Source organism: Lissotriton helveticus, chromosome 10 (assembly GCF_964261635.1).
Source record: "Lissotriton helveticus chromosome 10, aLisHel1.1, whole genome shotgun sequence".
Taxonomy (NCBI): domain Eukaryota; kingdom Metazoa; phylum Chordata; class Amphibia; order Caudata; family Salamandridae; genus Lissotriton; species Lissotriton helveticus.
In genome coordinates this window covers 9453831-9466559 of record NC_136071.1, presented here as the reverse complement: position 1 = coordinate 9466559, position 12729 = coordinate 9453831, and the positions used below count along the sequence as shown (strand labels likewise).

Below are 12729 nucleotides of genomic sequence, written 5' to 3'. Positions count from 1 at the left end.
CACGATAATTGGAAACTTATGCTGCTGCTGCGCGTAACCACAAGCGTTAGGCCGTGGGCGTGCACATAGGGACAAAAAGATGCCTTTGGCCAATTGCGTGCTGTCTTTGTTAAAAAGACGCATACAAAGGCCAATAGCCTGGGACAAAACCAAAAGCACACGCACAAGTGTGTGCGAAAGGGTGGTTAGATTTCTAAAGCCCTTACATAAAGTCGAGCAGAGCATGGTCTCGACCTAAAAATTACGCTCAGTACAGTAGGCGTGAATTGGTTGTGGTGTCTAGTCCATGATTAAGGCTGTAGGGCTGAATATCGTGCAGCGTTAAAATAAAGGCAGTAGGCTTGAGATGTTGATTGTGAAAAACATGTTACGGTCAAAGGGCATTTAAGGGTGGATTGTTATTCCTTTGTATCAACGTATACAGATAGTTATTTTGTTTAATGAAATCTCATCGATTATCGTAGTAGGCATGGGTTTTGGTGCGGATACCCTCTTATACAGCTGGCAAACCCTAGGGGGAGAAGATTTACACCGTAAGAATTCTTGCTAGAATTTTTTCTTAGCCGTCTGCCAGAATCTTGTAATTGAAAGTCATTAAATAATACAGCCATGTATATCAATATATATATCTGTGGTATGTGTGTTATGGGTGTAGCCATAGTGTTTCTGTGGATTCTTTATTCCGCAGTCTAAATGAGAATTGTTATGACTCTAGTTTCAGTACAGACAGAGAGCTTCTGGTTGGAGCCCTTACTCATAGATTAAACATCTTGTGTAAATATGCTTTGGAGTCTTGCATTTCCTTTTTGGAATACAGACCTGGAAAGATGCTTCTTCCAGATACGGTATGTATAGGAGTTTATTGGTACACAAGCATCCGTCCCCTGGACCAGGCAGAACTGCCACTCCGAACCAAGAGAGAATCCCCCTTTGACCATCATTCTACATTCCAAGACCCAGACCAAACACTCCCCCTTTCCTACACAACAAAATTAAACAGAGCAGGTATAATTCACAAAGTTGGTACCATAACTATAAATGTAATAAAAAGTAACAACCAAAAATGTGTGTAGCAAGTGCAATAACCTAAAATGTAGAGGCACTTTCAGTGGTTGGAACTTAAGCATTAACCTAAAATGCAAATGTCTAAATTATCATAAAATGTCGATGTCTAAGTTATAAATTATATCAAAACAACTAAAGAGCGACAAAACACACGATACCCCCACCTTATAACCCACAGTCAAAATATCGATAGTAGGAAACCAAGGGAAAGGAAAACAACAAAGAAAGTAATATGGGGAAATTAAAGCAATCGAAAGTAATAGGAAGAATGTGAAAATACAGAAAAACGAACCCTCATACACCAGACAAGTAGGTGTTTTAGTCTCATCATTGGGTTCTTTTTCTTAGAAAGGGCATAACCAGTCCAGGCCAAAAGTACTTAGTGCAAATTAAAAGAAGATATAGCAGTCCCTAATCCAAATTTTATAAAAGGATAGCCATACTCCATTAAAATCCAAGTGATGATAGATGGTGGTGTGAGCGGACGTGCCTCTCAGAGCTCCCGCCGCCGGCCGCTAGCATAGCAACTCATACAGCACCTAATCCCCCAAATTTGTGCTCAGCTGGAGAGCGCTTGCCGCCCTGACGTGCCCGGTGCCGGGGGAGGCCCTTGCGGACCGTTACGGGCTCCAGGAGCCACGAGAACCGGCCCGGCCCGAGAGCGGCCTGGTGCGGCCTAGTGACGCACGGTGACGAGGAGGCGGGGCCGAGGCAAGCAGCGGAGCGCACCCGACCTAGGCTCGTCTCGGCTGAGGCGCAGCTACGCAAGTGTCGGTGTGCTGGCGGTGGGTCCGGCCCGCGCAATTCGGCGCGAGGCCTCTGGGGTCTTGTCGCCCGGAGGCTGCTGCGGACCTGCCACCACCAGTCCCGGGAGAAGTGGCAGCTGCTCGGGCCCCCATGGGAATGGATCGAAGGAGCTCTGTGCGGGGGGCCCACAGACGAGAGACCAGCTGCCTATCGCCAGGACTTTGGACCCAGGGGGGCTCGTATGGAGGTGAGGAGCAGAGTACGGGCGTGGGTGTTGCCCACAGAGCGCTGCACGGCCGCATTGCTTAAGGAGCCGGTGAGACGCTACTGCGCGGCGCTGCTCCGCCCCGTGGGAATGAGGTAACACAGGCCGGACAGAGAGATCACCTGGAGGTGACGACGGGCCTGTCGCGGGCATTGAGGGATCTGGCGGCCGCCATCTTTGATCGCGAGTTGGCTGCCTGGCGGAGAGAGGGCACCATGGGAGAGCGGGCTTGATCTCCGACATAGCAGACATGCCTTACAGGCCTACGGTGGTGAAGCAACACAGTGATCGGGAGGCTTGCTTCGGGACTGGCGGCTAGAGTGGCACCCGGGTGTCGGTGGTGAGTGGTCAGGTAGCGAAGCAAGGGCCCTGCAGAGTGAGAGGAGGTAGGGCTGGCACCCCCTGACGTTCGTGTGGGGGCTAGAGAAACACCGGTGGGTCCCGCGGAGGGGCTCTTTGAGCGGTCGGTAACTGCTTCGCTCTCGGGTGAAGAGCTGGGGTTTTGCACGTGTTTGAGAACCAGTACCGCCTCGTCGTGTTGCGCCTGCCACTGCCTGGTTGCGGGCCCCGTGGGACATGTCCACAGCGAGAGTGCGGAAAGACAGGACCATAAAAGACCTGTTCACCCCTACCACGGCGGGGAAGCGAGCGGAACCCAATACGTCGGGACAGAAGGCAGGAACCGGCAAAATGGCAGCCAGCACTCCCATCGCTGGAACATAGAGTACCGAGGAGCCCATCACTAAAACTTTTCCGGAGTCCCTCTTCAGTGGCCTGCGGGAAGACATCCGGGCCCTGAAGAAAGAACTACAGGAGGAGATTAGAGAGGTCCGCCGCGACACGGATGCTATAGGAGAAAGAGTAGCAGATTTGGAGACTAAGAGCGATGGGCGTGATATTGAAATAGAGGCTCTGCAACAAGAGATCATCCGTATACATGATCAGCAGGTGGACCTTCAGTCCCACGTTGAAGACTTGGAAAACCGCTCCCGGCGGCATAACATTAGGATTCGGGGGGTGAAGCAAACTCCCGACACAGAGGACCTTTTCCACTGTACGCAGGGCCTATTCAACCACGTCCTAGGTAGGCCAGCAGACTCGGCCTTACGCATTGATAGGGCTCACCGGACGGGTCCGCCCAGGGCCGCCTCGGCACTGCCGGCTGATATCTTGGTCTGCATACAGGACTTCCGCACCAAGGAGAAGATCCTAAGCAAGGCTCGACAGATGGGAACCATTTCCTATGGTGGCCACTCTCCGTCCATGTACCAGGACTTGGCGGCTATCACACTTGAAAAGCGTAGGTCCTTTTAGCCGGTCACCGCTGAGCTGAGACGACGCAACATCTCGTACAGTTGGGGCCATCCCTTCCGGCTGGTGTTTAAGTGGGACAACAAGGTGTGCCAATTGAGGTCCCTCCGGGAAGCGTGCCACCTCCTGGGCATCGAGGAACCGAAGGAGGAGGAGGGCCCAACCTCCGGGGGGGGCCATCGGGGGCTCGATCTATGGGCCTAATGAAGGCCAAGAAAAATTCCTGCATACGGCGCTTACTGACGCTACCGATACGACAGACCGCCACCTCTTGTTAGGAGGGGATTTGAATTTGGTTTTTGATAATTTGCTAGATAGGTCCTGTCAGCGCGCAACACAGGTAGGAGCGCTATCGGCTGCAGGCTTGGCCTGAGTGCGGGACTTGGGGTTAGTGGATCTTTGGCGCGAGCTTCACCCTGGGGAGAAGGACTACTCATACTTTGCAGCTGCCCATACAACGTATGCGCCCCTAGATTACCTGCTTGTCTCCACAGCTACCCAATCGCTTGTCACCAGCGCTGATATTGGTACGGCCTCTCTTTCCGACCACGCGCCGGTCACAGTCACCCTCTCTGGGCCGACGGCGCCGCGCTCCAATAGGGTCTGGCGTCTCCGGGAATCATTGCTGCATAGGAAAGAGGTGGTCACCAAGATCCAGGGGGCAATAGCGGACTACCTTTCCCATAACTCAACAATGACACCACGTTGGCTACACAGTGGGCAGCGCTAAAGGTAGTCCTGAGAGGAGAATTTATCTCTGTCTCGACAGCGGAGAACGCGGAACGTCAGGCCAAGAGGGACGAGCTCGCCCAGAGGACCAGGGAATTAGAGCAGATTCACAGGAGGACAGGGGCCCCAAGAATATGGCGGCAATTGAAAGCTGCCTGCCAGCAGCTTGCGGCCTTAGATCTAGATAGGGCAGAATACGCAGCCTTACGACTGCGACATGCGTATTACACAGGGGGGGACAGATGCGGGCGCCTCCTGGCGCTAAAGTTACGCACGGTCACCCAGAAGCGGGAAGTTCAGGAATTGAGAGGGAGGGATGGTTTACCTGTCACTGGGGATCGGGCTATAGCTGGGGCCTTCAGTGCCTTCTATGCTGAATTATACGCAGCTGCCCCACCTGACCCAGAGGCGGAAGCGGATTTCTTGGAGTCGATCCCACTACCGATCCTGACACAAGATCAGATTGACTGTCTAGAGAAAGACATTCGTCGGGAGGAGGTAATTTCGGCTATTTCCCGCCTCAAACTGGTTCAAGCTCCTGGCCCGGATGGATTTCCAGCGAGCCTTTATAAAACCTTCTGTGCCCAGGTGGCCCCACTGCTTGCTAAACTCTTTACCTCTTTTGCGGAGGAAGGTGCGATCCTGAGGGACTTGCTGGAGGCCTCTATCGCGGTCATACCAAAACCGGGCAAAGACCACGCGGATTGTGGAGCGTATAGGCCTATCTCTCTCCTAAACGTGGATCTTAAGCTCTATACAGGGATTCTCGCCTCCCGACTGGGACCATGCATGGGAGGGCTGGTTGATCCAGATCAGTCTGGATTCATTCCGGAGCGACAGACCTCTGATAACACCAAGAGGGCCCTCCACCTCCTAGAGAAGGCTGCCCGCACGAAGGGTGAATACATGATGCTGGCTATCGATGCCGAAAAGGCATTTGATAGGGTGCATTGGCCCTATCTGGAGAAAGTGTTAGTGAAGGCCGGCATGGGACCTAAATTCCGAACTAGAGTAATGAACTGCTATAAATTCCCTTCTGCTGCGGTCCGGGTCAATGGCTATACGTCTCCGCGGTTTACGATCAAGCGAGGCACCAGACAAGGATGCCCGTTATCCCCCCTATTGTTTGCCCTCTATATGGAGCCTCTGGCGCAGCTAATTCGTCTGGACCCGAAAGTGCAGGGGATCAAGTTTGGGGGCGACGTCCACACCATAAGCCTGTATGCTGATGATGTCCTGATGTCTCTTGCCGACCCCCGGAACTCTCTCCCTGCCTGCCTTGATGATCTTGCTCAGTTCGGCCGAGTCTCAGGCTTTAAAGTTAATATGACTAAGTCTGTGGCCCTCGATTATCGCTGGAGCCAGCCACACGCTCCGGCTTACAAGACACGTTCCCCTTGCAATGGTCCTCAGAGGCGGTCCCATATCTCGGGATACAGCTCGCTCCTTCCCTAAAGACCACTGTGGATATTAATTACTCCCAACTGAGACAGAAAATCAGACACGAGTTGGGACAGTGGAAATACTACCCGCTGTCATGGCTGGGCAGGGTGGCAGCCGTCAAGATGACGATCCTCCCTCAAATACTTTACCTCTTCGCACAATACCCCTTACTCCGCCAAAAGGCTGGATTAAATTGATGCAGTCGGAGCTCTCACAGTTCATATGGAATGGGAGGAAGCCCCGTCTGAAGCTGCGGATAGCGATGCTAGCACCAGAACACGGAGGAATTGGGATTCCGGACCTAGCTATGTATTTTCAGGCGACACAGCTACGCTTCCTGGCAGAATGGGTCCGATGGGAATCTGGGAAACACTGGCTGTTTCAAGACCAAGCGGTCGCAGGGAGGACCCTACAAGAAATTCCCTTTATGCGCCGAGAACACAGGCCTCCTAACCTCTATGCGTCCTTTATCACACAGGTTCCGCTGGAGATCTGGGACCGTGTGGGAGTTCCCCAAGGTCTTACCACCCTACCGTCACCCCTCACCCCCATCATTGAGAACCCGGATTTTCAACCGGGGTTGGACGGGAAGGCTTTTGAACGCTGGAAACCAGCTGGCTGTCGCGCGCTCCACCATATCTATGGCCCAGAGGGAGTAGTCCCCTTCCCACAATTCCGTCAGGAGTTCGGCCTGCCGGAATCCGAAAGGCTCCGATATTTCCAGATCAGGCACTGGGCCCTTAACACCACGGTGAGAGCTGTAGCAGATAGGCGCCTGACGGCTTTTGAATGTTGGCTGATCACTCGCACAACGGACAAGCAGTTAATCTCGGATCTCTATAAAATGCTCATGCACAAACACAGATACACCTACAGCGCGAGCAGGGTGCGTTGGGAGCGGGAACTGGGGAGATCCCTTACACATAAGGCATGGGAGGGAGTATATTACAGAGCGCGTCACTCAGCATACCATATGGGGCTCACAGACACTCTCACGAAAGTAGCGACCTATTGGTACAACACCCCGGAGCGCCTGTATGAGATGGACAGTGGCAAGGACCCTCTATGCTGGCGGGGTTGTGGTCAAGTTGGCACATTAGTACACATACTCTGGGAGTGCAAATTCTTACAAGAATACTGACGTCGGATCTTAAACGATGTAGACGCTTATTTTGACACAGACATCCCGCGCTTTCCCTCCTATGTCCTTCTGGGGCTGCCTAATGCGCTGACCTACCCGCTAAGATCACGGAGGGGTCGCTTGATTGCCATCGCACTGGGATCGGCGATACAGAACATTGTGGCGCATTGGCGATCGGCGCAGATTCCTACGCACCAGGGTTGGCTTCACCGCCTTTGGATGGTCCTGGGCATGGAAAGGCTCTCTTTGTCCAGAGCAGGGGAAGGGGCCCGCTATGCAGAGCTATGGAGGCCATTTCTAGCCCTCTTGTCTTCCGAGTTTGTGGAGGTAACTTGCCCAAGGTATCTTCGATTGCTGAGACTGACAGAGACTGAAACCGAGAGGAAAGAGGCTGAGCCTGCCCTGTAGGTCAGAGGAAGCCGATGGGGGAGACCATGGACCACGCGGGGAGGGAGCTGGGAGGAGCAAGGGGAGTTGGGCTGTAGGGATGGGGGGGGGTTTGTTTTGTTGGGTATTGGGTCGGGATGGGATTGTTGGAGGGGAGGGTGGGGTTTCTTCTTTCTGAGTACGTCAGATGACGGAGGTGTGTCGCACCTTTAGCGGACTGAGGAACGCTTTGGCGATGGGAGAGTGCTGGTCTGCAGGTTGGTTAGTACCAAGTTACATGGCACTGTTACGGGACCTGGGCCTTCTTACCTGGTGGAGCTGGTGGCAAATAAGGGCGGCTTCCCAGCTTTACTGTGTTTCTGACGTGGCCGGCCCATGCTGGGTTGTAGGCGGCTTGCTGTGTATAACCATGATCCCGCATGTTATGACCTCTGGTTGGTGCCCTCCCACCACACTGCTTTGCCTGTCAACCATCGGGCTGAACTGCGGCCTCTTTCAGCCTTATTGTACTCCTATCTTGTTGAAATGCTCAATAAAAATATTTTATACTAAAATCCAAGTGATAAAGCGGACACCCTAAGGTAGTGTCAATGCAAACCCTGGTGTCCTTAAAAAGATATGGTCAACATGTTTCTGCTTTAGTGAGTCTCATTCACTCAGCATTCATCAGGACCTAGAAAGATGTAGTTTCTCGTGTGCACTTGAATAGCAGGAATCTTCTGAACCCAAAGGACTCTGTAGAAAGGACGTAAGCGCTGGGGTGTGTCTGGGTGTAGTTAAATAAAGTTTATCGGGCAGTGCAAGTTAGTTGACGATTGCAATCCGAAGAATAACGACGTGCAATACAGAGCTCCCTGCTTGGCATGGCTACTTGCATGCAACTGGGCTGGGAAGGACCAAAAGATAGTATTTAGCCCTGACTGGGCTATTCTGTCTGTGCTACAGGCCTCGACTGGGTTGTGCAGTCACTACAGCGGTAGCCCCTATCGGCTGGCAGTCACCATAGCAGCTCTAATCTAGATTGGGCCAGTGTAGTCATTGCAGCAATTGTAGTCCTGATCGCAACACCACAGCCCGATGGTTTGCAGTGATTCATGCCAAGACCCTTTTCTGAGATACCAAGACGATACTGCATCATTATCGCTCATGCGTTTGCTCGGTCTGTTTTATTTTTATTGTTTTATTTTTTTTATTTATGGTATTTATACACATACAAACATAACACAGGGAAAAACTTTGTATGCATAGCCGTTCTATCTGTTGCAGGGTAAAGTTGTTCATCTGGGATCGCTTCGCTTCCTGGGCAGTCTCCCCCTACAGGTCCAGGCAGACCCCTTCCCTCTCTCACACAAGCTTTTAGGTACAAACCAGATCCTGCGCCTCTACTCTGTACCAGTAAACCTGTGGATGCCGCTGCTCGTTAGGAAGGAGATGTTTGCACCTTTCAAGCATTGTGTGCCGTGGAGCTGCTAATCCACCTTTGTCCCTTAGAGCAGGCACTTTGTCTGCAGAGGATACCCAGTGCACCCTGCTCTCCACCCTAGATCACTCCTGCTGTCTCCTTTTCTTTATACACCCGTTCTTAAACCCATCCTGTGTTGCTCATGCTATCTCCAGTTTATACATGTTGCTTGACCCTTCCTATGTGGCTTATGCAGTCTCTTTCAGTTTATACAGGTTCCTCAACCCATCCTATGTCACTCAAGTGATCTCTTTCAGTTTATACAGGTTCCTCAACCCATCCTATGTCACTCAAGTGGTCTCTTTCAGTTCACAGAGGTTCCTTAACCCATCTTATGTCACTCAAGTGGTCGCTTTCAGTTTATACAGGTTCCTTAACCCATCCTATGTCACTCAAGTGATCTCTTTCAGTTTATACAGGTTCCTCAACCCATCCTATGTCACTCAAGTGATCTCTTTCAGTTTATACAGGTTCCTTAACCCATCCTATGTCACTCAAGTGATCTCTTTCAGTTTATACAGGTTCCTCAGCCCATCCTATGTCACTTAAGTGATCTCTTTCAGTTTATACAGGTTCCTCAATCCATCCTATGTCACTCAAGTGATCTCTTTCAGTTTATACAGGTTCCTCAACCCATCCTATGTCACTCAAGTGATCTCTTTCAGTTTATACAGGTTCCTTAACCCATCCTATGTCACTCAAGTCGTCTCTTGCAGTTCATAGAGGTTCCTTAACCCATCTCATGTCACTCAAGTGATCTCTTTCAGTTTATAGAGGCTGCCTAACCTATTCCACATCTCTAATGATGTTGCCTCCAGTCATACAGGTTACTTAACCCATCCTATGTCACTCATTCTATCACCTTCAGTATATACAGGTTACTTACTGCTTCCTCTGTGTGTGTAGGTGTTATTTAACCCTTTCTGTGTTGGTCATGCTGACTCTTTTTGTTCGTATTTGGTGTCTCTGCTTATGTCGTTCACTGCAGATACCTTAAGGCTATAGCGGGTACTTTACCAATCCACACACTCAACTTACCCTGTATCACTTTCCTTATGTAAAATACTGTTTCGCATTGTATTCTCCAGATCTGCACCATAAAAGTGATCTGACGCATAGTATGCCTTCTTTTTCTGTTGATGATGGAAGTCTGAGGACTATAATTGTCCCTTCTCGTGTGATATTTCTTCGCCTGTGGCAGGGAGTTCACAATTCAGCAGCTAACTTGAAGCGTAGGGATGTGAGCTCATGTTTGGTGGGACCTCCTCTGGGGACTCCCCTTCCTGCCCTGGATTGCCCCTTTTCTAGGCTTGCTGCTCCCCTGAGCCCAACTTGGCCTGCCCTGTGAGCCCTGCCCTGGGTCCTTCCTGAGTCCCTTGTTTTTCCAGCTAATCACCTTTGCTGGCTGCCAGATTGGGCCTTTTGCCTCGAGCCTACTGAACATCCTTACTAACTGACCCAGCAGTATCCATGTATGAGCGCTTCACAGCATGTGGATTATTTCTCCCGTATGATTGCACGACACCGCAGCTCTTCATTCCTTTCTGCTTTGCTCTTACCCTTCACTTCTTTCTTGGACTCGTCCGAGTGACGTTTCAGGGGTGTTTTCAAAATGGCAGTGCAGTCTCACTCATGCGCACGTTTCTTTGCTGTTTTGAGCACGTCAAGAGTAGAACCTGTCTCGTCTGTCCCTTCCTAATGCTCCCTCAACTATCGTGTCCTCTTGCTGCATGGTGCAGACCTGCTAAAGGCCATCAACCAGTCTAACAAGCCTGCCCCAACTCTACACTTTTAGCTCTAGAGCATCCACCCTGTTGGGTGGATATTTACATTTCTAAACGAATACTGGAAGGTAGACCCCTGCTTTGATATACTAGTGTTCTTGTTAATAGAAGTCGTTCCACTTGTCCTAATTGTTTCTAGATTTCCAGCTCCTTTTCTTGTAGTTTTATAAGAATTTCTGAAAATGTATGATAAACTGTTCATTCTCTGCAACTCCAGTGAATAGGTGCTGAAACTAATCTAGGCTTCAACCCCCTCCCATCCACTATCCTCCAGTCTTTTCCCCACATCTGATTATTTCCTGCATGTTACCCTCTCCCCTAATACAGATGCTCTCTGCAACTCTCTTCTCTGGATCCTCTCCCCTTGTCTCATCTTTGACTTTCGTCCCCCACTAGAGCCAGAGTCCTTCCACACACGGTACCTGCACCCCGCCTGTGCTGGTGGGCAAAGAGACCTGGCTGCATCTACTGTCTCACAACAGTCATTCAGCAGGATGAGTTGCCGATGTGTCCAGGATTGTATTGTGTTGTCCTATAGTCTACCTTGGAGCCCCCTATTTTCCATTGTGCTGTGAGATTGTCTTAATCTGGCTTTGGGACACAGACTGACCATTTACCATCTTTTATTGTAGGTAAGAGAGATGTCACAGCGGAAACGAGGGAGAGGGCGCCAAAGCCTGAACAACGCTGCCTCCGCCTCCCAGGTTCGTGCCTCCCAGGTACGTGCCTCCACCTCTCAGGTACGTGCCTCCGCCTCCCAGGTTCGCGCCTCTAGGGTACGTGCCTCTGCCTCTCATGTACGTTCCTCCCAGGTACGTGCCTCCACCTCTCAGGTACGTGCCTCCGCCTCCCAGGTTCGCGCCTCCCAGGTACGTGCCTCCGCCTCCCAGGTTCGTGCCTCCCAGGTACGTGCCTCCACCTCTCAGGTACGTGCCTCCCAGGTTCGCGCCTCTAGGGTACGTGCCTCCGCCTCTCATGTACGTGCCTCCCAGGTACGTGCCTCCACCTCTCAGGTACGTGCCTCCGCCTCCCAGGTTCGCGCCTCCCAGGTACGTGCCTCTCCGCCTCATAGGTGTACTGCTCTTCTTTGCTCCTGGGAGCACCTGTCCTTTATTGAGCTTTCTTGTCTGTAGAGGGAGACATGCGCCAGTCAGTCAATCAGGGTATATAAAGCGCGGCATATCACCCGTGAGGGTCTCAAGGTGCTGGGGTTGCAGCTGCTTCGCACTCAGAAGACTGGGGATAGGAAGAGAGAACAGTAAGAAAAATTAGGCAAAAGCAGGAGAAAGCACTCGGAACAAGCATTTGCAATGCAATTGGTCTCACCTTCGGGACCTTATATATATTTAGCTATGCAGCACATGAGCCTGGGTGATGAGATCTCTACTGTTCTTTAACATGGAGGGAAAGTAAGCACCAAACTGTGTGTCACGCCAGGTATGGGCACACATGGAGAGAAGTATTGCCTTTCAGCGGGAAATGATATAGTCCAAAGCTCTGTTTTTAATATAAAAGCAGGGCCTTCAGTGGTCATATCACTGAAAATACAAGATTTAAAAGCAATTGTCTTTGGGTGCTCGTGGAGGACAATTCTTTGGACTGGAATCTAGAGCATGCTATAGTGATTCTGGTATTTTACTGACCTCTGCTCGTCGTTTTCTATCAAGAAAGTTAGAAAGAGGCAGTTGCCAGAAAAATTAAAAAAGAAAGTCCCTGAGAAGAAAGCAATTCTGGTATTTTACTGACCCCTACTGGTCCTTTTTTATTAAGACAGTTCAATAGAAGCAGTTGAACTGAAAAAAAGGCCCTATGAGGAAGCAGACAAGTCCTAGGGCTGATCTCCAGAGCCCACAAAGTACATACAAATATAAGTTTACACTAATATACAAGTATATACTAAAGTGTGTACAAGAGGTCTCGAATGCTCGACCTAAAAACAGGGTGGAGGCAGAGTGGTGCAGCTGCGTGGGAGAGCTGGGCCTGTGACTGTGAGCTTAGGGGGAACGCTTATGTCCGTGCAGCACACACCGCTTCTCATTTTTGTTTTTTTGACATTTGTTTAAATTATAGAGATTAGAAGTTCTTATATTTGTCATCATTCACATCAAAAAGCTGCATATTCATTATATAGACTGTTAAATTGGTCACTGTCTTTGTGGATACGTGTCTGTATGCAGGCCTTGGGCACACACATGTTGAATTCTATATACACCGCCATGAATCCTGAAAACAAAAACAAATGTGTCCCAGCCGGAACAGTTCTGGAGTTTGTGATGCAGTTGCCTTTCATTTAAAGGTATTAAGAATCTCGGTTTAACCCTTCACTGTCCACGGTGAAGTATAACAAAGAAACGGTTTCTACTCCTCCCCCTGGGGTAGCATCTCTTCACCATAA

At 50.6% G+C, this 12729-nt stretch overlaps 1 protein-coding gene across 6 annotated transcripts in view; it reads left to right on the top strand.

Annotated features, from left to right (window-relative positions):
- LOC144785747 (non-structural maintenance of chromosomes element 3 homolog) overlaps positions 1 to 12729 on the top strand; it is a 105950-nt gene that overhangs the window by 30608 nt on the left and 62613 nt on the right. For 2 of the 6 annotated variants that reach the window (XM_078664545.1, XM_078664546.1), the window contains exon 2: positions 10967 to 11053. In XM_078664545.1, coding sequence (XP_078520671.1) covers positions 10967 to 11053 — 87 coding nt within the window. Of the gene's footprint in view, positions 1 to 10966; positions 11075 to 11214; positions 11261 to 11320; positions 11348 to 12729 lie in introns of those variants that run through there. The other 4 variants (XM_078664543.1, XM_078664544.1, XM_078664548.1 and 1 more) reach the window with 3 other exon arrangements.